General features: G+C 31.4%; 1 protein-coding gene and 1 pseudogene across 10 annotated transcripts; one reads left to right on the top strand and one right to left on the bottom strand.

Moving 5' to 3' along the window:
- The first annotated feature begins 7,598 nt into the window (after positions 1–7,598).
- On the top strand, positions 7,599–12,867 carry LOC111274358 (uncharacterized; annotated as a pseudogene). The gene is made up of 9 exons (XR_016329175.1): positions 7,599–8,240; positions 8,339–8,539; positions 8,631–8,753; positions 8,888–8,925; positions 9,063–9,165; positions 9,407–11,476; positions 11,739–11,939; positions 12,337–12,473; positions 12,610–12,867. The product of XR_016329175.1 is annotated as an uncharacterized LOC111274358 (transcript).
- Positions 12,868–12,892: 25 nt separating this feature from the next.
- Positions 12,893–22,617, bottom strand: SHOC1 (shortage in chiasmata 1). 9 transcript variants are annotated; one of them, XM_089746399.1, is made up of 11 exons: positions 22,177–22,617; positions 21,564–21,632; positions 21,366–21,452; positions 21,188–21,256; positions 18,615–20,575; positions 17,573–17,784; positions 16,334–16,821; positions 14,027–15,676; positions 13,775–13,935; positions 13,595–13,671; positions 12,893–12,981 (listed from the first exon to the last, which is right to left on the bottom strand). In XM_089746399.1, the coding sequence occupies exons 1-9, from the start codon at positions 22,474–22,476 to the stop codon at positions 13,837–13,839; spliced, it is 4,935 nt and encodes a 1,644-aa protein (XP_089602525.1). In that variant the 5' UTR covers positions 22,477–22,617; the 3' UTR covers positions 12,893–12,981; positions 13,595–13,671; positions 13,775–13,836. The 9 variants fall into 9 exon arrangements, with proteins under 9 accessions (XP_089602525.1, XP_022724596.2, XP_089602522.1 ...); XM_022868861.2 differs by having other exon boundaries at positions 16,334–16,828; positions 17,577–17,784; XM_089746396.1 differs by having other exon boundaries at positions 12,893–12,969; positions 16,334–16,828; positions 17,577–17,784.
- Between the last annotated feature and the right edge of the window lie 1,881 nt (positions 22,618–24,498).

Below are 24,498 nucleotides of genomic sequence, written 5' to 3'. Positions count from 1 at the left end.
GTTCATTCTAATTTTCTCCTTAGTGTATCACACACATTTTTTACAAATAAATTTTATTTTATTATAAAAGAAAAGACTTTTTGTTTTTCAACTATTTAGTTATACACAAGCATGCTTTGTGTCCAGCCGATATTTTTATTAGTTTGATATTTATATATTTATATATTAGAATTTATTATCTATGTATTATGTATGATTTATAGAGCTTAATATATATATATATATGGATTTTATTGTCAAAGAGCAATTTTCGAGGTTAAATTATATTTAGGAAAAAAAATGGGTTGGAATAAAGCTAAATTTTGGTAGCAGTTGTAAGAGGGATGCCAACCATCAAACCAGCAAGTGCCTGCTGATACGCCTTTTTGATACTTAAAGATTCTGCGGCGTTCGGACGTATACTTGGTCACGTGGTCCGTAGTAAGCGCAATTGTCCTAATCAAGCGCTGTAAGCCTGACAATCTCTGATGTTGTCATCTGGTTTTGGCACCATCTCCACTTTCCCGCCATTTCCTTTTTTGCATTATGATGTTTGTTTTTCTTATTTATTTATGCTACAAAATTTAATTGAGCTAGGCCAGCGTTTCGTTGCGGATTATTTTTTATTTTTTTAATTATATTTTAAATATAAAAAAATAAAATTTTTATATCAAAATTTAATGGTGATTATATATAGATAAATATAAAATGCACGTTTTAAAAATAAATACTAAAAATATTTAAAAAATACAAATACAAATTAAGGACAAATATAAGTATATATTCTCTTTGAACCTCAACCTCATCGAAACACTTTCTGTTTTGCTATTATGATTATTCCCTAGCATTGCATTTTTAGAAAATTGTGAGAGAATGAGAGACTTTAATTAGGGAGATAGAAGAAAATTAAATTAAAAAAAAAAGAGAGTTGTTATACATAAAAAAAAGCATGAAAAAGATTTTTAAAAAAAGGTAAAATAAAGAATAAAAGGCATTTGGTAAGATATTAAGATTAAATGACATCATCTAAAATTTTACTCTTATTCGAATTCAATTTTAAAAAATTTGATCTAATTAAAAAAAAAAAGCACCAATTAGATAGTTATGATTTGAAACTTATTGAATATTGATTATTTTATCATTTTTATTTCAATTGACTTTCATTATAAAATTTATCTAGTAAAAAAGTAAATAAATAAATAAGGAAAAAAGAAAAAAAAAAAAACAAAAGCTTTAAAAAAGGAAATGAAAAAAATAAAATGAGGAGGTGCCACATGCACATCCAAAATAAGACAAAACACCGTAAGTCTATTTTTGACTCGACTTATTTTTTTAAAATAAGTCTTGATCCAATCTCAAAATTTTTTTAATAAAAGCACGTACGTTAAATGAATTAAAACCAATCATATATAGATTATTTTTTTATTCATACCGCAATTGATATTTTTTTACAAAATTTATCTAATAAAAAATAAAAATAAAAAACAAATAAAAAAGTGAAAAGTAAAAAAATTTTAAAATATTTGAAGAAAAATAAAGTAAAAAATAGATTTGAGAGGAAATCAGCATGCCATGTGGTATCATATATTCGACTTATTTAGTAAACAAATTTTATTTTTTAATTTTTTACTTATAAATTTTTGAAATATTAAAAAATTATTAAATATTTATTTATTATGAATAAGTTATTATAAACAAAAGCAATCATTTTATAAAAAAATAAAAAATCATAATTATTTGATAATCATTCAAATAGCTATAACTATTTGAATAAAAAAAATATAATTGTACATATTGTCATAACTATTTGAATAAAAATTTGTAACTATCAATTTATATTACAAATAAATTTTTTTATATAATCAATTTCACTAATTTTGATTTGAAAATTTTAAGATTTTATTGTATCCTATAAATATGATTACTTTTAAAATAATATTTTTCACACCTAAAAAAAAAAATTTATTCTTCCTATATTCTCAAATTTTCTAGCATTTTAAACGATTTGGTTCTTTTGGCGTACTAAAAGTGGTCATGAATTTGATTGGATCAAGTAACAACCAAATGCCGATTGGCATTTTTAAAAATTGGATTAAGATTTTATTTGATGGTTGATTTAACTTTGTTTAATTCAAATTTATTATTAACCATAAAAATTTATATTAATATTTTTATTATATTTCAAATTTAAATATTAATAATATAATATTTTTACAAACCAAATAAGTTCTTCGAAAAAAAAAAACCAAATAAGTTCGAAGTTATTTTTTACTTTTTCTTTGTCGGTAATAAATTTAAACTTTAAAAATCAATACTATATAATTAAAACTATCCTTTTGAAAATTACTATGTTGCTTTTAACATGTGTTCAAAAGTACAATAATATCTTTACTTTCATATTCGATTAAAATTATTATAATGCATATCTTATTATAATTACAAAAATGTTTCTTCTGCTAAAATAATGATAATGCCCTTCTATTATAATTATAAAAATACCCATCTTACCATATTTAGTCATTATAATTAAAAATAATCTTTTTAAAATTACTATATTACCCTTCAAATAATTATTTGATAATTGTTTGATACATGTCCAAAAGTACAATAATACCTTTACTCCCATAATTGGTTAAAATTATTATAAGGGGAGTTTTATTAGCACCACCATTTTTTCTTTATACACCCCCACTTTTTTCTTTTCAAAATTTTTTGTAGGTAAAACTATTAAAATACTTTTTGTATAAATTTTATATTTTTTGGAAATAAATTTGTGAGAAGTCATAACACTTGTCAAAAATATATTTTTAAGAGTGTTATTAAAGAAATTTTATGAAGAATTACAAAAAAAAATTTATTAAAATTATTTGTAAATAAGTGTAATAAAAAATCATTATTAGAGAAAGAATAATAAATAACTTTTATCAATTTTTAAAATTTTATAATATTTTTAATTAAATTAAATTTTTTGGAGAATTATCTCTATCTATTTATCAAGACGGGTTTCTCTAATTAACATATTAGATTTTGACAAAATCGTATAGTATCTGTAGTATTATTATCTTTTTATTCACAAGTATACAATGTTGATCAAGAAAATCTTTAATTTTGAATTAGTTTTAATTATTTCAATAGCCTTTTCACTAATTCTCAAATTAGTATGAGGTCGAGAAAATGGTAATAGTAATTTTTTACTATTATTTCTACTCTTTAAAACTTTATAAAAAATCTCAGGGAGCATATAGTCATCATATTACGGGAAGTTGTGCATCTTAAAAATCAAAATAGTAAAAGTAATTGTTTTTATTAATTTTAAAATTTATTATTTTTTAATTATATTTTTTATTACATTAATTTATAAATACTTTTAACAACATTCCTTTTTTGTATTTTTTTTTATCAAATTTCACTTTTCAAAATATATTTCTAGAAGTATTACGGCTTCTCAAAAATGAATTTTCAAAAAGTGTTATGACTTCTCAAAAATGCATTTTTGAGAAGTGTTATGATTTCTCGAAAATTCATTTTTGAGAAATGTTGATTTCTCGAAAATGATGAATATCTGAAAATTTACAAAAAAAAATTTAAATAATTTTACTTGTAAAATTTTTTAAAAAAAATGTGGGAGTGTGTAGAGCAAAAACAGGGGTACATTTAGAATTCTCCTTATTATAATGCCCCTTTTATTATAATTACGAAAATATCCTTCTTACCATAATTAGCCAACTATAATTAAAAGTAATCTTCTTGAAAATTATTATATTGCCCTTTTGCTTATTATGCTCCTTTTACCATAATTACAAAAATGTGCTTCCTATTATAATTGGTCAAATTTATTATAATGCTTCTCTTGCCATAATCACGAAAATATCTCTTTTACCATAATTAACTAAAATTATTATAATGGTCCATCTATCATAATTATGAAATGATGTGTGCATTTTATTTAAAAAATATTATAATACCCTATTAATTATATATTAAATTTTATCATAATAAAAATTTAATTACATTTTAAATTATTAAATACCCTTACTATTGCTTCATGAAAATTGCATAAAACATAACTATATATTAAATTACTATAATAAAATTTAATCTATACAATATACTAAAAGTAATCTCCAAGGAAAATTACTATAATATCCTTTAATTAATTAATTAGTAGCTAACACGTGTCCAAATTTACTATAATACTCCTCATTTCATAATTAGCCAAAATTAGTATAATTTTTTCATACCATAATGGCAGAAATAGCCCTCCTAACATAATTGATCAAAATATGTCCCTCCTATCATAATTACAAAAACATAATCATATCATGATTGACTATAATTATTATAATGCTCTTCTTACTATAATTATGAAAGTACCCATTTTATTATAATTACTTAAAATTACCATAATGCTCTTACTAAATTATATATTAAATTTAATAAGATATAAAATTAACTACATATAAAATCACTAAAATATCCTTCTCATTATTTCATGAAAATTTGACATGTGGTATTTTATATAATTATTATAATACACCAATTAAATTACACACTAAAGTAATTATATAAAACTTAATTGCATATTAAATTATTGAAAATAATCTCTCATAGAAATTACTATAAAAATATATTTATGTTATATAATAATATATTAAAAATAAAATTTGATAAAAAATTATTAGTCCCGACGTTGTGGGGAGGGTGGGGAGGGTGAGGGATCTAGTTTTGTTTAAAACTCAACTAGAGTCGAACCTATATGACCAATCGATGCATGAACAGATGTACCCGACATTTACATCAATATGTAAGCTCAGCACTAACCCATTGCATTATGAGAGCCCAAAACTACGTTGGTGCTATGGTCGTCTCGGTCCACATTCATATCTATCTCGATTCCATTCCGTGTTCTAAATAAGGCAGTGCCAAATCATATACTATTATTCATTATGGAATTAAGAAACAATTGATTTGATTTATTATTTGTTCTGTTTCTTTACATTAGTTCAGTCCAATTGATAATTTACTCTCTCTTTGGTGAAGTCTTTTTATCTTTTTATCTGGTACATGAAAAGAACTTACGGTCCATCTATGAGAATCTAAGCAGATATTTAGGAGCTTGAAATAACCGATTTTTAAGATTTAAGAGAATTTAAGGATTTTTTTTTTTAAAGTAACTTGAAACAGGAAAAGAATAGGTAACGAGGAATGTTTGGGTTGATTTTTAAAAAGAATTTCGATATTAATGGATGGGATATAAAAATCTAAAATAAACTAATAATTTATAAAATTATGATATATAAAAATATATTTATTAATTATATATGGACGGAAACGGGGAATTTGTTTCTTTCCCCATCCTCTTCCTGTTCCCGAATTTTAGTTCCCAACCTTACTCTCATCAGGGTAAAGAATCTGGTTCTCGTCTGATTTAGGTGAGATTAAGCTCCCTAGGTCCCTATTTGGAGTATGTTTAGGTTCAAAGAACATTGTAATCTTCTCTCCCCGTTAGAGACTGCTGATAAATAATTAAAGATATTTTGATTTTTTGAGTTAATCTAACGTATTAGATTAATCTGTAATTACAACATTTCGTCAATTCGATCTTATTATTAATCTGCCAAATGGGTCCCTTTGTGCTAGTTTGTCATTCTTCGAATGAATGGTTAATGTTCAAGTTAACTTTGTCTATCAGGTCATCTCAACTCTAGGCAAACCATGGACAACACAAACTGTTCAAAACTCTCTTATTTTTTATTTATAAATAAGGTTATACAAGTATTATCTAAATTTTTTTTTATTTTTTTAATTTTTAATTGATCTCTGAGTTAGAGCGTCAAAATTCAAATATAAAAACATTTTTTGTCTTTATTTTTAATCGACTTATTTTCTCTCATAATTTCAGGATTTTACTTCTCAACTCAAAGTTCAGTATCAACACTAACCATAAAAGCTTTTTGCTAATGGCAAAGGTTAAAAAAGTAATTTGATCCTATCACACAATCACGAGGTCTGTTATTGCAGATATCTGAGCAATTCTATAATGAGATAAGATCTATCCACACCGGGCAAAAATAAAAAGGGAAGATCTGCAATATTTTGATGCAATTTGAGCAATAAAAGGTTAAAGGTTTACAAGGGGATATATATGTGAGTTGGTTATTTTGACATGTAAGATATAGCTGTTTTCTAGTGTTCCAATGATTTTCTCCTGCAGCCAAACAGATGCTAAATAGAAATGCTGAAGTTTGTTGGTATATTATTTACCAGGAAAAACAAAAGAAAAAACTGCCAAGAGATACTTGTACAAGTTTATGAGAAAGAAATCAAACTTGAAAGGGTAATATACAGAGTCACTTTCTGTTTTAACTAAATGGGAAACAGGGGAAGGAAGGATTCAAATTCTGAAAATAACGACATACTCGCAATATAACATCAAGTTAATGATTTAGTATCAGCCATTGTCTCATTGATAGATTGATCAAATGCAGCCATTGATTAAGATATAAAGATATTATCAAGTATATGGTGTGCGTTTATGCAAGGATTGTTGAATTGAGTCTGTTATGAAATATTATCCACTGCTGTGAGGATCCGGAGACATATTCTCTTGATTTTATCTTTCGAAAAGAGATATCACCTCATGCACGTGTTTGCATTAGAGAGAAAAGAAGCATCACAAGAAGTTCTAGGCAGACCCCGAACAAACTCCATTCAAGGGCGAGGAATTAATTGCTGATGACATAAAAAGCAACTTTCAAGAGTGAGACTTTGCCTTGTGAAAACCGTGCCATTAGCAAAGAATTTAACATCAAATTTCCTGGCATTCCCAATATTTCTATAGCAGACATAATATAGCTTGTGAAGGTATTAAAAGCTTGTTGTTACTCCACAAAGGTGGCAGTACGAGAGTGGTCCATGACACTTGCTACAAGATAGCTTATTGACACTTATTACAAAATAGCTATTTATACAAAAGCTTTACGATATAAGTTTGTAATGATTTAGATCCATTGTTACAGGAAAAGTATGGGACTGTGCATGGGGTAAGAGAGAGAGAGAGCACATGCTACCACGTGTTTCTACACTTTTACGGGGCAACTTGGCCGGAATTTGACCAGCCAAAAATAAATGTTACGCCTTTGTATATCTTGGCACTGGTGGAAAATAATGAGGCTCTTGTTGAATATGGATCAGATTTGCCGAAACAAAAGGGGTTTGGGCCATCACTGGCTCATGAAATAATTTCAAGGCAACCCATATATCCAAACCATCTAAACTTTGAAAATCTTTCTCTTAATAATTTTGGTCAAATCATGGTTTAATCATTTGGCCGTTGCAATAATGCCATAATAATTTTTTTGGGGGTGGGGGTGGTTTGGTGCAACGGACAATAGTGCCATAATTACTTTTTTTCTTTTTGGCATTTGCAAGTGCCTTATGCTTTGTACGGTATTTGATACCTTCAATCTCTTTATTAATGCTTTAAAACTAAATTAATTTTTTAGGTCAATTTGTTTTTGAACATTTAAACATTTGTTTTTTTTTTTTCCATTTACGTTATTTTCATTGTTCTCCCATGCATGAAAATTTACCAACATATATATGAGGGCATAATCTTTTTTTCTACATCTTCGAATTCTTTTGTTGACATATTGCTGAGAAATGAAGCTACAATTTAAATTTTAGACGGACAAGAGGCTCTATCCTCAGAGACGGGGTTGAATCATAAATTTAACCTAGAAAAAACAGGCATTCGGTTTTTGAGTTGATGATGACAATAACCAAAAGTGTAGGGTCATCAGCCATCTGTTTGGTTTAAAGTTTCGCACCTCGTGCCTTATTGCAATCAAAAGAAAACAGCTTTCCAATTCCGAAACTTACTACTTGGCATAGTGGTAGATGTTTTGATTAGATATGTTACAAAGAAGCTTCTTCATTGACGGTGTATTGCACTACATTTTTAGTTTGACTTTGAATCATCTTCTACTTGGCATTTCTGAAGTTACTGAAGGGGTTTAACAGACTGGAACATCTCGTTGCTTTCACAACACTAATGCATTCCACGGCTATGCAGAAACTACCCTTTTTTTTAGTTCTGTAGCATTGTTTTTAGACAGAATCCCAATGAAGTGAATGGGATTTGTAGCAAATATTCAATGGAGAAACTGAATCATATATACGACTAAAACATGTTTAAGACATGGAAGAGCGACAAGAAAAAGATCAAAGTTTTATTTCAGTTGCAGTTTCAGGCAACTCAGGTACTAGTTAGACAAACTACTGAGATAAGCTGCGCCAGTAATCAAGAATTAAGAAATAGGATTCAAGATCTCACCTGATCTGCATCTTTATTTTTCAGGTGCCAAGGTTGAAAAAGTCTGCGGTAACGATAGCACTGGTGCCGGAGGATGTTGGAAAGCCGACGCTGAGACTAGAGAAAGTCGCAGTTCAGGATGGGAGTTGTTTGTGGGAGAATCCTGTCTATGAAACTGTGAAACTCATCAGGGAGCCAAAAACAGGGAAACTGGGTGAAAAGATTTGCCATTTCATTGTTTCAAATGTATGTAATGTATAGTAGGGAATTCCTCAGCCTTTCTTCTCCATTGTTTAAGTTTCTACTGTTGGCAGCTAATTACTCTGGTTTGTTGCAGGGATCATCAAAAGCAGGTTTTCTCGATGAAGCTTCAATTGATTTTTCTGATTTTGCAGCAGAAACTGAACCAATTACTGTCTCTCTGCCCCTTAAGCTTGCTAACTCTGGTGCCATTCTACATGTTAGTTCTCTCTTTCTAAATCAAAATGCGTGCACTTACACTAAGAAAGAGACCCAAGCATTGAATTCTATTGATTTCAAAATCTAATGTAGCTTCACTGTCATTTGGTTGTGAAAATTCATGGTGATCCACAGGTGACAATTCACAAAATTGAGGGAGGAGCAGGTCAGAGGTGATACACGCCTCCATCTCTAGTCATTCACTATTGCCTTCTAATTTTTCGTCCCTTTCTCCTTCGCCTTCCCACTCTTTTTCCTTAAGCTTTTTCTTGTTATATTTACATATATGAAATCCAACTTTTAATATCAGATATCTTGGAGAAAGTGAAGGCTTGGCCATTTCCTTGGATGGAAGCCTACAAAAACAAGACAACAATTACAGTGTACATGAAAACAACCAAAATTTCACAGAAGTTTTTGTATAGTTTATTATGGCAATGATAATTTGATTAGAGCATCCTGAATTTACTAGCAGGAATAGATGGCCGTTTTATGCAACTTTCCAATTAAATTGTTTTGATTCTTTCAAAGGATGGGCACTTGAATATGACCACATATCAGAATGCTGAACAAGATGGTAGCATTAAAGCATCCAGTGGCTCTACTGCTATATTAGCATCATGCTGGGATATTGGTTCTGAACAACCGAAAAAGACTAGTACCAGTCAGGACCCTGCCAGCTTCTTTCCATCTATACGGCAGAATTCTATGTCTCAGAGGGGAGCAGATGCTGTCATGACTAAAAAGCACATGCACCGGAGAACAAACACAGATTGGTCACTCAATTCAAATTCAGATGGAAATCTAGTTGAGTCAGGTAATAGCCCTGAAGACATCCCAAGAGAATGGCAAGAGGGATCAGAAAATTCTTTTGAGAAACTCAGAAGAGAAAATGCTATGTTATTGAACCAGGTAGAAGTATCAGAATTAGAGCTGCAATCTCTTAGGAAGCAGGTTTTGAAAGAGGGCAAATGGACACAGGATCTGTCAAGATAAATTATCAGCCTTAAAGAAGAAGGAGATGCAGTGAAGACAGAGTTTGAATGACTCAAGTCAAAGAAAAATACAGATGAGGCAGAAATTAAAAGCAAACTAGAAGCTGAAAAAGAGGAGTCAAAGGTTCTGCTAGAAGAAATTAGGCGGGAGCTGAATCATGAAAAGGACTTGAATAACAATCTTTGTTTGCAGCTGCAGATGACACAGGATTCAAATTCTAATCTGATTCTTGCAGTAAGAGACCTCAATGAAATACTAGAGCAAAAGAACAGAGAAATATCTCACCTCTCCAGCGATATAGAAGCAAGTATGAGTATTGAAGAGGTGCAGCCAAGTTCTAAATGCCAAATGAACGAGGTTGAGGATCAGAATACACTGAAAGAATTCAAGAAGGAACAACATGATGCTAATGAAGTACTCATGATGAAGCACAGACATGAATGCAGAGTTAGAGTTTTACGGGAAACATAAAGAGGAGTTAGAGATGCATATAGAAGAACTGAACCAGGAAAATGACAGTATCTCTTCCCAGTTAAAACAAAATCAGCAAAAAGAATCAATGAAGACACAAAATGAGTTCTCAGAATCTTTAGCTACTATAAATGAACTTGAATCTCAAGTGCATAGACTAGAGGATAAAATCAAGCAGCAGTCAGAAGAATACTAGAATCTTTAATTGCCATCAACAAACTTGAAAGTCAAGTTAAAGAATTAAAGAACAAGCTGGAGATTCGGACACAAGGGTTTGAAGATGACCTCAATGCCATGATATGTGCCAAAACAGAGCAGGAACAGAGGGCAATCCATGCAGAGGAGGCCTTAAGAAAGACAAGGTGGAAAAATGCAGTTACTGCTGAGCGGCTTCAGGAGGAATTTAAAAGGCTATCTGTTGAAATGGCCACTAAGTTTGATGAGATTGAAAAGATGAACATGAAAGCAGTCACTGAAGCCAATGAACTGCACATGCAAAAAAGAAATCTGGAAGAAATGCTCCAGAAAGCCAATGAAAAGCTCAGGCTACTTAAGGATCAGACTGAAATTGAACGACAAGACCTTTTACACCAACTAGATCTCAAAAAAAAAAAAACAAATAGAGCAAATGTCAATGGAACTTGATGATAAGACCACACTACTTGAATATGCAGAAAAGCAAGAGAAGAAAATGCAGGAGGCTTTCTCAAAAGAATTTCAAATGCCCAGAACTGAGATTGAGAAGCTCAGTGAGCAGAGAAGCCAATTTATGGATCAGGCAAAAGAAAATGGAAAACAAAGTGATGAAACCAAAAATGTTAAGACATCAAGTGACAAAACTGAGATGCTGATACAAAGATGGACTATAGAAATAGATGAATTGGAGAAAAAAATCGCTTCGGCAAAGAAGGAAGCAGAGAAGACACAGGAACAATTAATTAGTACAAGGTCTTTGAAGGAAAAAATATAGAGATGGTGGTCAGAAATTTGCAGTCAGAAATGGAAAATATTGGAGTGGAGTATAGTGACTTAAAACATAGCTTGATTCAAGAAGAAATGGAGAATGAAAAACTGAGAAAACAGGTTTCTCAGTTAAAGAATGACCTGCAGAAGAAGGAAGAAATCAGCTCTATACAGAAAGAGCTCAAAAGTAATGGCAGTCAAGTGGACATCACTGCCAGGAGCAGCCACTCTACCTCAGCTCCTGAAGAGTCCAAGGATATCACTAGTTTGCAGAAGAAATTAAGGTTGCTTAAGGTAGTTGTTCAAATACAACGCTTAGAAATTAAAAACAGTATCTGTTATGCATGGAAAGATTACATATGAAATGTGAGATGTGCTATATTTAACAAACATCAGTGGTGGAAAAAAACCACATTGCTACATAATCTCCTTTATCCAGTCATGATATGTTAACATTCTATGTTCTCATAAAATCCAAACCACCAAGCTGATATAACAAATTTTTTGCTCTCATTCATCAAATATCAAAGATTAATAATTTCACAATTTTTGGTAGGAACAGATAAGCCTCAAGGAAGCTGCATTGAAAATATCAGCTAATTCAGCTCCAGAGAGAGAAAGAAATCTCAGCAGCATGATTGAAGAGCTCGAGAGCAGAATGGAACAACTCAGAAATCTCAGCAACATGATTGAAGAGCTTGAGAGCAGAATGGAACAACTCAAAATTTGTCGTTTTTCTGCAGACCATTGTCAAAAGGTTTGTGGATTACAATTATAAAAAAAGCATTGACTAATATAGTTTTGTGATTTGTCACACAACTAGACAGAAATATTTTAGTCTAGACACAGTTCATGAGGCAACATTTAGGTCCAAACAATCATAGAAACAGTATTTCAGTGATTAGCAATACCTTCTTATTGAACAATAATAATGCATAAGAAATAAAGTCATAAACAATGTTGCCTCTTCAAAACTATATCAATGAATTAATTTTGTAGAAGTTCCTTTATTTCTAGACCTCCAAGACTAAGAAGTTTTAATGAAGGGCACTTATATCTCAGTTTCATCCTTATTGATAGATATGCTTCCGTTCCATCCATTTAGATTCTAGAGTGTTACTCTAGTCTCAAGATTACTGATGTCCAAAATACAGGAAAGCATATCTTCTGGAGTCTTTTCTGCAAATGTCACCAAATCTGAAGAAAGCGGAAAGTCACGAGACAACATGCTCCATTCTATGAGCACTACAGAGGGCACGGCTTTCTCAACAGGAGCAGTACCAGTTGAAAAGTATTAGCATTCAATAAGGTGAACATCAATGTCAATTTTTTTGTTCTGAAGAATTACAGCTTATTATTAAGCAATATCTTTACTATAGATGGAGCTAATCATCTTATCATTTCTGTTTTCCTACTTCTGATACCAGCAATGGTGCTACTCATGCCAATTTGCTAAGTGAAGTGGAACATCTTAAGGAAAGGAATAAATCTATGGAGCATGAGCTTAAAGACATGGAACAAAGATATTCAGAAATAAGCCTCAAATTTGCAGAAGTGGAAGGTGAAAGACAGCAACTTGTGATGATGGCACGAAACCTTAAGAATGCCAAGAACAACTAGTATGTTCAGAGATGTAGTATGTTGGACAAATAACACTAAGCAGGTGAAGCAACTGATCCTCTAAACAGAAAATCCATGTGTGATACTTACATCAAAGTTCAATTAAGTAATCCTTTTCATTTGAGCTAGCGAAACAGCATTCCTCCTTTCTTTGGTGCTCATCTCTCCTGTTAGGAACACTGAAAAATTAGATTCAACCAATTAGGCCAAAAGCTCAAGCAGCAAATCTGGATTTTGTGGCTTTAAATGTTTAGATACCTACAGACCAAATAGATACATAGGAACCAATCCACTGCCTCCTTCATTTTGCTCAATAAATTAAAATCTATAATTAAGTTTGAGGAAGAAGAACTAACAAATCAAGCCTGTCTTGGTCCACAGTCCTGGCACTTCTTTTGCAAGCAAACGACTGATTTCACAAGATGGGGCTTTTCTGTTTCTTAGGGTGAATATAATATTATTATCACAAAAATAAAATTATAACAATAAAAGAAACACCCCAACTACACTGAGCAAGCCTGAACACATCACGCTTGACATCAATTAAAGGTGTTAAAATCAATAGATACTTTAAGCACCACAAATGCAGGCAGGCATATTCTAATACACAGCTGCTAGCAGTGCATGCCCCAATAAAAATTTTAGTTCAAAGATTGATTCATTTTGACTTTCAAGCATGAAGCTGCATGATAAGCTTTCTTATAAATGCCTAACAGCCTGTGGGCTAGTCAGTTCAATATTTCCGGCCAAATCAAATATTTATAGCATGAGGACTATGGTGTTGGAGCTTACTGATTGAACCCATCTGGATACATTCTTGCAAAAATCATGGAAACTGCACCAAGTTGATGACATGTTTAAAGGGTGATCTGCATAAAACAAGTAAATGTAAATAAGACTTAGTAAATCTTTGTATTGCTATTTCTGACTAGAAAAAGAGACCGCTGCTGAGCACTATATTCAAGAAACAACCTACTAATTCCACAAATGGTTCTACACCCATACACATTGCACCCCTCTTGTTTCCATCCCAATTATTGATTGCGAAGCTTTTTGCTCAAACCATGAGCACTTCCGTCACTCCAAACCAGCTTAGTTTGACTTCCACTGTCATTCATTGCAAAAGATAGAGTCTAGAGGAGAAAATAGCAAAATTTCAATTGCAGACATGAATTTGTGTCTGTATTACACGTCAAATATGATACCAAGGTAGTTTATACAAACCTGCCTTGCTCTCTTATCAATGGGTGTGTATGTTTGCATATGGTAGGATGAAGTCTTTTCATTCTTAGATAGGATGGATGATTGAGGACATCTTTTCTTCCTCCTTTGTTCTAGTAATTTCCTAGGAGTGCTACCTCCTTGGTATTTGAAAAATTCAAGAATTGACGGACTTCTTCTCTTAGGAACTTTTGCTATATTTCCGGATATCTCAAAGGGTGAAGCAGATGCATCAGGAGGATTCTGCCGATGTAATCTGCTCTTCTCCTTGATTCTGTTAAGAAATTCTATCGTCCAAGGTGAACCTGATTGTGGATGGGCTGAAAGAATGGCCTTTGAGAGTGGTGTTGCTCTGGGATTTAAGACATAATTTTTTAGTAGCGAGCCTTTGCAAGCTGCAGATCTCTGAGCTAAAACATCCCATATGAGGTTTTCTTGGTCACTGGGAGGCAACTTATCCTTATAACATGTATCTGGATTATCATTAGTTCCTTGGAAACTTTGTCTAGGATATTTTACAAAACTCAATATATCTGAACTAGTGTTGATCTCAGAAACATATGGGAAAACAGTGTCACTGCCTTTACCAAATGACAATCTTCTGGCAATTTTAGACTTTCTTATAGAATCTTTTTCAATCTCTGGCACCAAAGAGAAAGGAATAGTAGAGTTACCAAAGGAAGAGAAACCCTCACCTGACATTGGACTGTCAGTGAGGTCAATAACTTCACACACAAGGTCTTTGTGCTGGTTCTCAAAGTTATTGATGTTTTGCCACTCCAAAGTGTTCAGCATGGCCATATTTTCTCCCTGATTGTAATCCCACATATTATCTTTTAAGGGTACACTGAGTTTGGGCTTTTTTGCTTCATTTAACATCTTAGGACCTTCAGAGATGTGAGAATCATATTGCTTAGGAATTTGAGGGCTCAACAGTGTGGGAAAATCAAATTCTTGTTTTTGATCAAATATAGCTTTCAATGATGAACTGTGCTTTTTGTAATCCTGGAACATCTCAGAACCTTTGGAAATCCACGAATCATGTGGCTTTGACAGTCCAGAAGGATTCAGGAAGTCATCTGCGCATTTATTCAAAGGCTCAAAATTCATAAACTCGTCCATTCTTATGCTGATTTTATGAGGGCTAGTTATGCTTTGTCTTTGTTTTCCTTTAGAACCAACAATATGATGACACTTGTCAGAGTCAGGACCAGAAGATACAGAAGAGCAATCTGTCATTACAGATTTTGAATCCTCCCGCTCACCATACTTGCACAAAGCACTGAAAAGAAAAACACTTTCATCAGGTACACAATAGTTTTGGACTGCATGGATCCTGCGTTCATGTGACCACTCAAGGAACTCAATGAGCATTCCTCCTGAAGAGAGTATAGCATGAGCTGTCAAAGGATTAATTGAAGGAAATTTTGTGAGGAATGACTCCGCCAGAGTTTCTGAATCAGGCATCTTTGGATATAGGCCCCTGGTCTTCTTAGCAGCATAGTCAATGCAGTTTATTATAATTTCATCAGTTAACTCATATGAATAAGAACAAAAAAGCTGGAAATCAATTCCCAAGCTTGCTGCTGCTGCATAGAGTCCAGCTGAGGATTCCATTACAGTAGAAAGGAAGCCAATTTCTCCCTCAAATACCTGGAAGAAAAAGTATATACAATTTATTGCAATTCAAATTACATCAATAATAATTTTACTTTAAAAAAAAAAACAACAGCAGTAATTTTAATTTTTTAATAAAAGTAGTTCAGAATTTCCATCTTTTCTACAGTACTATGTCTCATCTTGCACGGTACAATGAAAAATGTCTGCCTTAAGGTTTGTTTTAATTTTCAACCTAGGGTATAAGAAATTTCATACTTCTAGTGAACAAGCAAGAACATCACCTATAACAACTCCTAATCAGCTGAGTCTGACGAAGCCAGCAAAAGATGGCTACGGATGCAAATAAGCAACACCAGGTTACTTTAAATCCAGTTTGAAATTTTTACTTTAAAGTTGTTTTTATAGTTCATTGTTACTTTTAAAATCTCTGATATACAGGCAAGACAAGTAGTGAATAGAAGCAAATAAAAAATGTTTCACTAGAGGTAAAATACACATACTCCAACCATATTAATGAAATCAACAGAAAGGTAGTTAAAGCATAAACCTAGATTTTTCTGGTTCTGAGCATCCCAAAGAACTCCAAATAATACATGACATTTGTCTTCTTGAAACTTAATTACTTCTATTGTCTAGCTAGTTAAGATATGAAAGTCAAAGTGTAAGACAGATTTAAGGTGTGGAAATTACCAGGAAACAGCCACTGAAAGTAAAACTCAGCAAGGTCAAAAGATTAGTTGCAATATACTCAATGCACGATGGTAAGCATGAAGATGCTTCATCTAAAGTGGCAGCTTTTTGTCCAATGTTTCTGCAGTCATACCATACTAGGCAAATTGCAGAACTAATTATGACATCCACAGGCAGATTTGAATCCCTTTCCACTACTTGAGCTCCTTCTTTCTCCTTTGCAAGAATTTTTTGATATGTACTTCTTCTGGATACAATCATTTCCTTATCAAAATTTTGCGTGTTCACAACAATTACTGTGTCAACCATTCTCTGCTGAGTTAGTTTGGTTTCCACTGCAACTGGCAGAGGCCTACATTGAACTTCTACTTTATCCACACTTTTGACAGATCTCTTATTATACTTGTCTTCAATTGGAATAAAGTTCAGGAGGTCCTCCAACTTCTCATAATTCAAATTATCATCTAGAGCCAAGATTGAATCAAACTCTCCTTCCTAAAACATGGGTAGTGTCAGCAGCATGTGTGTGATTACCACAATGATTACCACTATGATTACTGATAGAAAACAGTTATATTAAGAGTTCACAACATTTTAGAGAGTCAGCTCATTCCAATAAGAAAATATTTTTGCCCCAATAATTAGAACCTATCCTTTATCAAGCAGTCAAATTTTGGAATTGTTTCCATTCTTAAGGACTGAAAAGGATATTAATTTCAATGATTAAACACCAATTTATCACAATTCAATCACCTATATTGTAGCAAACAGCAAGAAAATCACAAAGTAAAATCAGCTATAGACTCCGAACTCGTCCTAAAGAAATTTTCTCAACTTTACTGACACAAGCAACACGCCTAAATTTCAAGGGGGGCATTCTATATCTGTTACATGAGGTATTTTGTTCCTTCCGTTCATCCCAATTGCATATTTCAACTTTGGCACTGAATTGATGTTTTCACTGGTTGATAGGCAATTACAACATCTTCTGAACTCATAATACCCTTCATTACTTGAGCTGAGGCCCAACAGAACACTCTTAATGGTATGATTAAATTTGTCTTCTGTTCTATAATTTATATTCAAATTTTGTTACACATGATGGTATGCAAGTCTTTGAATGAAACTGAAATTACAGGAATCGTGGCAACTGAAGTTAACTGCCTACAAGCACATAAAGTATAGATACCATCAATGAATAGATTAACTTTCCGTAAACTCTAGTAAGAAAGAAGAGACTTACCATCAACTTCTTTGTAGCCTGAGGCATATCGATGCCTTCACAGAGTGCTTTGGAAGCACTAGAGCCATCCAGTTCAATCTTCAAAAAGTGAAGATGAGTCAAACCAACTGACTTGGGGGAAAAAGAAGATACCCTAGATGAGCCACACAAGCCTCCATATTCCACAATAAGGTTGAACTTGTTGAATGGAAAAGATGAAGAAACATGCCTTGAGGAGAAAGAAAGAGAATATCACATATAGCTTCATTACTCCACACAACAAGCAGACTAAAGTTTAAGAAGATCAGGTCACCCACTTCAGAGTTCAGATTTTCATCTTTATGTTTTCATAACATGCAATGTGTTGCATTCTCAATCTTTTGGTTAGAAATTCTAAAATGTAAGAAAACTCAAACTCTAACAAGTAATTGTGCGAAGGAGGCTAGAAGTCGGATAAATATTTGAAAAAATATCCCACATGCCTTTGTTACAAGAAATAAAGCAATTAATCTTCATGATTTAACATCTATGCTAAAATTTGTTGAATTCTAACAATAATTCCCAAATTCACAGAAATGAGTTTAACATCTTGTATTAGGTTCTAGATGTGGCATGAAAATTTTATTTAAGAATATTTTTTCATAAATGTGCAGAATATATATGGTCATGTGGTCCATTCAAATCATCTATCCTTTAACAGTCAATAGCTGCGATACGTACTGTATATGTAGAGATATAGGGATAGGTCATTGAATTCGTAAGTACACAACCAGATTAAGGTAGAACTAATATGCCAATGAGGTTAGAAACATGTATAATTTCTCCGGATTCAAGTTCCAAGAAGTTCATCAATAACAGTGTAAAGAACACCTTGCTATCTCAAGCCAATCCATGATTTACATAAATGTAAAAATCGAAATGTTTGTTTTTATTTCCTATATCCTGTAGTAACAATGTTATTCAGTTGACCTTTTGACAGAGCAAATAAAAAAAAGATTTCAAATAGTATAGAACAAAAAAGTGAGTTATATAATTAGATATTGTTGGTTTGGAACTTACTCCTGAGATACGAACCAACAACCTGAATTCAGCTGAGAAACCATCTTATCGGCATCTGATGGATTTGCACTTGTGCAGACACTTGATAATTCATTCCATGTTAAACCCATTGACATCAACAAACTCTTCAAGGACCACCAGAAGACTTGCTCTGTCAAAATCAACACTTTTGAACTACTTGGACCAGTGTTTGACTGTAAAATTCCCTGTATAACACAGAGTGAGGGATGTGATCTGGTTATTTCCTTGCCAACCTTGCCACATGCATCCTCAATCAAGGAATGGAGGAAACTTAGTCTTGACTTCATGCAGCCAAGGCTTCGCCATAGCTTGTCTACATATAAGTGAGTTGCTTGGATGCCATAGAAACACATATACCAAGCCATTTGCTTAATTGCACACAATGTAACAAATGCCATAATGTCTTCATCTTTGTGAGAAATAGTTCTTCGAGCCATTTTTTTCTTAACACATTCCATTAATTTGTGCTTTGGAAGGCTAAGTAATTCAAAGTTATCTGCGGGTAAAAATGTGATTAGCTCTGTCTCATTCTGCAAGATAGCTAGAAAGCTCTTTTCAAAATTATCAATCAGAGCTACGATATCATCTGTCAATTTTATAGTGTAAACCGTGATATCCCACTGCTGCAACTGTACATCAGCAGATGCACGTGCTTCAACTGAATGAACAGATGAAACATTGGGTAATGTAACATTTGGGTTGAATGACAGAGCTGCAGGGCCAGCATTTTCTCCAGTGTTACGTTTCTGGGGATTCAAGAAAAAATCAAGATCATTGAATTGTGACATAGACTTGAATAGCAATGAAGCCCTCTTGGCATCTTTTTCTGCTAATCGTTCTGAGTTTCCTGGTTTTGGACATCCATTGTCTTGTAAATCACCTGAAACAACAGCCATAAGATGACCATTAAGCATAGGAGTGCTATCAGAACTGACGTTCAGTGCTTCCTCATAATGTTCAGTGGCTGATCCACTTAAATCATCATCTAAGAAAATGAAGTTAGACACTAACTTTCCATCCTCAAGAGTTTCCCGATCAAAATCAATCTTATAAGAGTCTATCTCCTCTACCATATTCTGAAAGAAAGAACAAACTTTATTGTTGCATTTATCTTCTTCCAAAATATACCAGTCCAAGTAGATATCATCAGATGAAGATAGAAGCAGCGGCTTCAACTCAGACAGTAATTCCTCAACACCAGTGCATGTTAAATTCTTCCTTCTATAATCAGAGAGTACAGGTACAGGCAAAGATTTGAATGTTTCATCTACCAGCACAAGTTCATGACTAACAACCAATTCATTGAAACTCTTTAAATTCATGTCTTCCCTGAACATCTGGTTGCATGCTTCTGGTTCATGAGTCATTTGTCTGTTCAGAAACACTTCAAAATTTTGAGATGAGTCCACGTAAAAATTCTGGAATTCCTCAAAAAGAACCAGGTTCATGGGCAAAAAATAATCAGCATCATGTTTAGCCATATAAAATTCAGAGTTCCAATCAACTTGAGGAGTTTCCACCATGCATATAAGGTTCACATCCAGGAACATCTCTGGGAATGACAGCTCAGGTTCGGGAAACTGTTTTGACAAACAGTGATCAGAAAGAAACAATAAGATATCATACCCAACAGAGCCCAAGAGCTCCTTGCTGTCAATAAGCACATTATTTTCTTGAGTCCACAGCTGGGATTCAATAGATTCAAAAACAGAAGGAAGTACATAATCCATAGATTGACTTGTCATAATACCCAGACTTATCTCATCCACCTCTAAAATAGGAAAGGTGCTATGCTGTAAAAGCACTTGATCCCCAAAAGAACTATCCTCTTCCAGCATATAATTGTTTTGCTCCATGTTGTTATCTGAAGCAACGTCTTCAACAGAATAAACTGATTCTTGAATCATTTTAGAATACTGCACTATAGGTTCTATCTCATCCTGAAGAAAGATCCAGTTAAAAAGAGACAGCAAATTATTCTAAGAATTTTAAGGATCATTAAAACTCCACAAAACAGTTACATTTATATTTCTCCTTTAAAACACTGCAGATTATGGCTATCAAGCTAGGCTTTTCTTTTTGAACAGAATAAACTGAATATAATGAAGCATCTTTCTAGATACTTGAACAGCATTAGTTTACTTTTCTTTCTTTGATCAAAATAAATATATAACTTGCATCCAAGTCTCAAACAAGATATGACTAAAGCTGCATTCCAGAAACAAGTGAACAAATTAAGAAGGTTACGGGACATCCGGAGAAACTACTAAATCCCTCAGTATACTAAGCAAATTAAGACCAACCTCTCTGTACTTTTGCATGTTAAGGTAAATATCTAAAACCTCTCTAAAACATTAAGGTAACCGTTAAACTTTATCACCATATCAGAATAGATGTAATTTAGGCAAATTTAAAGGAAATAAACTGTAATATTTAGTACAATTCACCCAAAGATTAAGGCTGATTCTAAGGAATTTGGAGGAAGACTGGAAAGACCAATTATAACATATCATACAAGACTTAAAAAAATTATAAGATAAATTACTATTTACCTGATTATTATCAACCTCTGGAATTGTGCAGAATGTCTCAATCTCTTTCTCGGAAAAGTAAGTATTATCCTGCAAAGAAATATAATATATATAAATATATGTATATGTAAGTACAAAATTTTCAAACTGGTGCTTTACTGAATCAATTTTCATATATCTAATGGACATTTTATTATACCAAGAATGTATCCAGCGCTGGTGTTTCAAATAGGATGACCTCAAACCTCTGCACATCCTTATCATCTGCTCTGGTTGCATTATCCTTCTGCAGGGGCATGAATTAATCTTTATGGAAGATCCTAAAGAGAAGGAAATAAAAGTGAAACGAGGTTAACATCATCTGAGAAAGTTTATTTAGTGCTTTTGGAAATCTAACCTCTAGAACTTCAGATCCAAAAGTTATCTGACTCCCTGCTTCCTTCTCATTACAAACCATAGCTTCTTTCTGCAAATCAAGAAAATCATCTCGAGGTAACAATACCAAGACCGTAGACAAAAAGCTGCCAGATCACTAGAAATCATTAAGTTTTTCATTTATAATCTTTCAAGAGATGTTAATTTTCATATTCGTTTTAGTTTTTTATTAAAATATTTAGGAATAAATTAACTGTAAGTGCGTTTTCACGGTTTCCTTTTGTAAAATCATGGAGTGCAGAACCAGGCATCAGAATAGGTCATTCTGAAGTAGAGTAAAATGAAAGACATGCATGCATGATTGAAACTAGATTGTTACTACTAAGAAAATAGATCTCAGTAATTTCCATTATTGAAGAACTGTTACGCATTGACAAGTCATAGATCAACAGAGAGAGCGCTCCCAGGAAATCAATAAATAACAAATAAAGTAGAGTCACTTTTTGTAAATCCAAAACCGAAATAAATATTCAACAACAATTCATGTGATTTTCGTACTTAACATCATAATCATTAAATTTTCATTTGAAATCAAGTTTGCATCCAAAACTAAAGAGAATCCAACTCCAGTTTACCTCAGAGAACATGGCGCCGACATTTCCACGTGAAGATCGAGTATCCTCGAAATCTCTGAAATCGACATCGATGAACTGAGGAATTGCTTCTGACAAGAACTTGGAGAGAGTGGCGTCGATCGGCAATCTCTCGGTCTGCAGAGGGACATTGAGGAACGGATCAAAGTGAAGAAGATCGTCGTTGAAGATAGAAAGATGCCAAGGAGGGAGGCGAGGAGGCGGTAGATGGAGGAAGTTTATAGTTTCTGTTGGAGATTGAGAGGTGGTGACGTAGTCGGTGTTCATAAATCGAGTGCGCATCGTCGGTGATTTCTATGAGTTTGTTTCAGGTGAAGTGAGAGTTGTTTTGGGACATGAAATTTCAAATTGGCGCTCATAAATTTGGATTTTTTTCCAACCGGAGGGTTCGCCACTTGCGTGGATGGCGCGCACGATTGCTTCTTTAGCTCGTCAGGTATAAATACATTCGTATTAATAAATTATCCAAATTCGATTTAAATAAAATTTAAATTTTAGATAATTATTATCAAATTAAATTTAAATTCAAATAATTAAACTCATCAATCAAATCGAATTCGAATATTTTTATATTTAATTCAAATAATTCACAAATTTAATCAAATTTTTATATTTAAATATATTTTTATTAATTTAATTAATAAAATATCTCAAATTCAAATTTAAGTTCGAGCATAACTAATCAAAATTTTGTTGAATATAAGAACTAAACTTTTTTTTAAATATTAATGAAACTTAATCGAACGAATTTAAATAATTCAATTTTTATCTCTAATCGAGTTTAAATTAAAAAAATAAAATTCAATCGAATTCGAATCTAATTTTAAACCTCAAATTTTAAATCAAACTTAAGTTTGAGTTTAATACTATATTAATTTAAATTTTGATCAATTACACCCTTATTTCTTCTTTTTCTTATTTCACCCTTTCAATTTTGTCTTCTTTTTTTTTTTTCAAAATAAAAATTTTAAGTCGCGTTCTAACCATTTTTGTATATGGTTAGGAAGTGACAATTCGAATTTGATTTGATTTTTTTTAATAATATAAAATTATAAATTTTTAAAATTTAATTTGAATTTAAATAAAATTTTACTAATTCAATAATTTTAAAATTTTTATTAATTTTTAAATTTTGATTTAAATTCAAATCAAATTTTATTAATTTATTAATTTTAAATCTGTTATATATTATTTTAATATAATTTTTAATAATAGTTAAATAAATTTAGGTATAAAATAATTATTTTTTAAAAAAATTTAAAAAATCTATAAACTAATGAAAAATATATAATTTGATTTGATTCATATTTTTTATTTTTTACTGTTCAATTCAAATATGATTCAAACCTAATATATATATTTAATATCTAAATTTAATTCAAATTAAATAAAAAAATTGATTTGAATCAAATAGAATACTACGATTTCAAATCAATTTTTTATTTTCTCAAATTTTTCTCACCTCTATCTCTAATTATTTTAAAGATAATATTTTACAATTTAAATTTTAATATCTATAATTTTAATATTATAAGTAAATTAAATAATATTATCTTATTAATAAAATAAATAATATGATATTACTTCATTAATAAATAAATATTTAAATAATATTAATTTTTAAATATTTATTTTAAAAGTTAATTTTTACCCATAAATGAGAAATATAATATAATTTATTAATCGTGTATAAGATTTATATATAGATAATGCATTACATATAAACTTTTTTTATTTTTAAACTATAAATTATTTTGCCAAAGACATCTTAGGCCTTTTGGTAAGATAAAATATATCTTACTTCTAGGGTTATAAGTATAGTCGATTATCTAAAAAATGATATGATAATATGATATAAAAATATAAAAAAATATAAAAATACTAAAATATAAATTTTTATAAAAAATTTATATAGATTTAATAAAATCAAAAATATATTTTATGTTTTCATATTAGTAAGAATTATGACATATAATTTTTATATAAAATATAAAATAAATACATAAATAATTAATATTTTACATAATATAAATATAAAAAATATTAAATTTAGTCCTGAGCTATAATTGGGCCTAGCTTCGGTTCTGGTTTTGGAGAATGTATTTATAATTTTTTGTATTGTGCCCTACACAATTAAGTTCTTTATAAAAAAAAAAGTGACAAAATAGATTTATTTGTATAGTTTTGCACCACACATGAGTAAGGACTAACAATTTAGAAAAGTAATTAAAAGTAATTTAATAATTTATGTATTTATATTATATTTATTTGTTGTTAAATATATAATACAAAATTTATTTTATT

Source organism: Durio zibethinus, chromosome 17 (assembly GCF_047325235.1).
Source record: "Durio zibethinus cultivar Kanyao isolate XHJ-2024 chromosome 17, ASM4732523v1, whole genome shotgun sequence".
In the NCBI taxonomy this organism is placed as follows: domain Eukaryota; kingdom Viridiplantae; phylum Streptophyta; class Magnoliopsida; order Malvales; family Malvaceae; genus Durio; species Durio zibethinus.
Note: the sequence above shows the minus strand (reverse complement) of the source record. Positions and strands in the feature narration are given on the sequence as shown.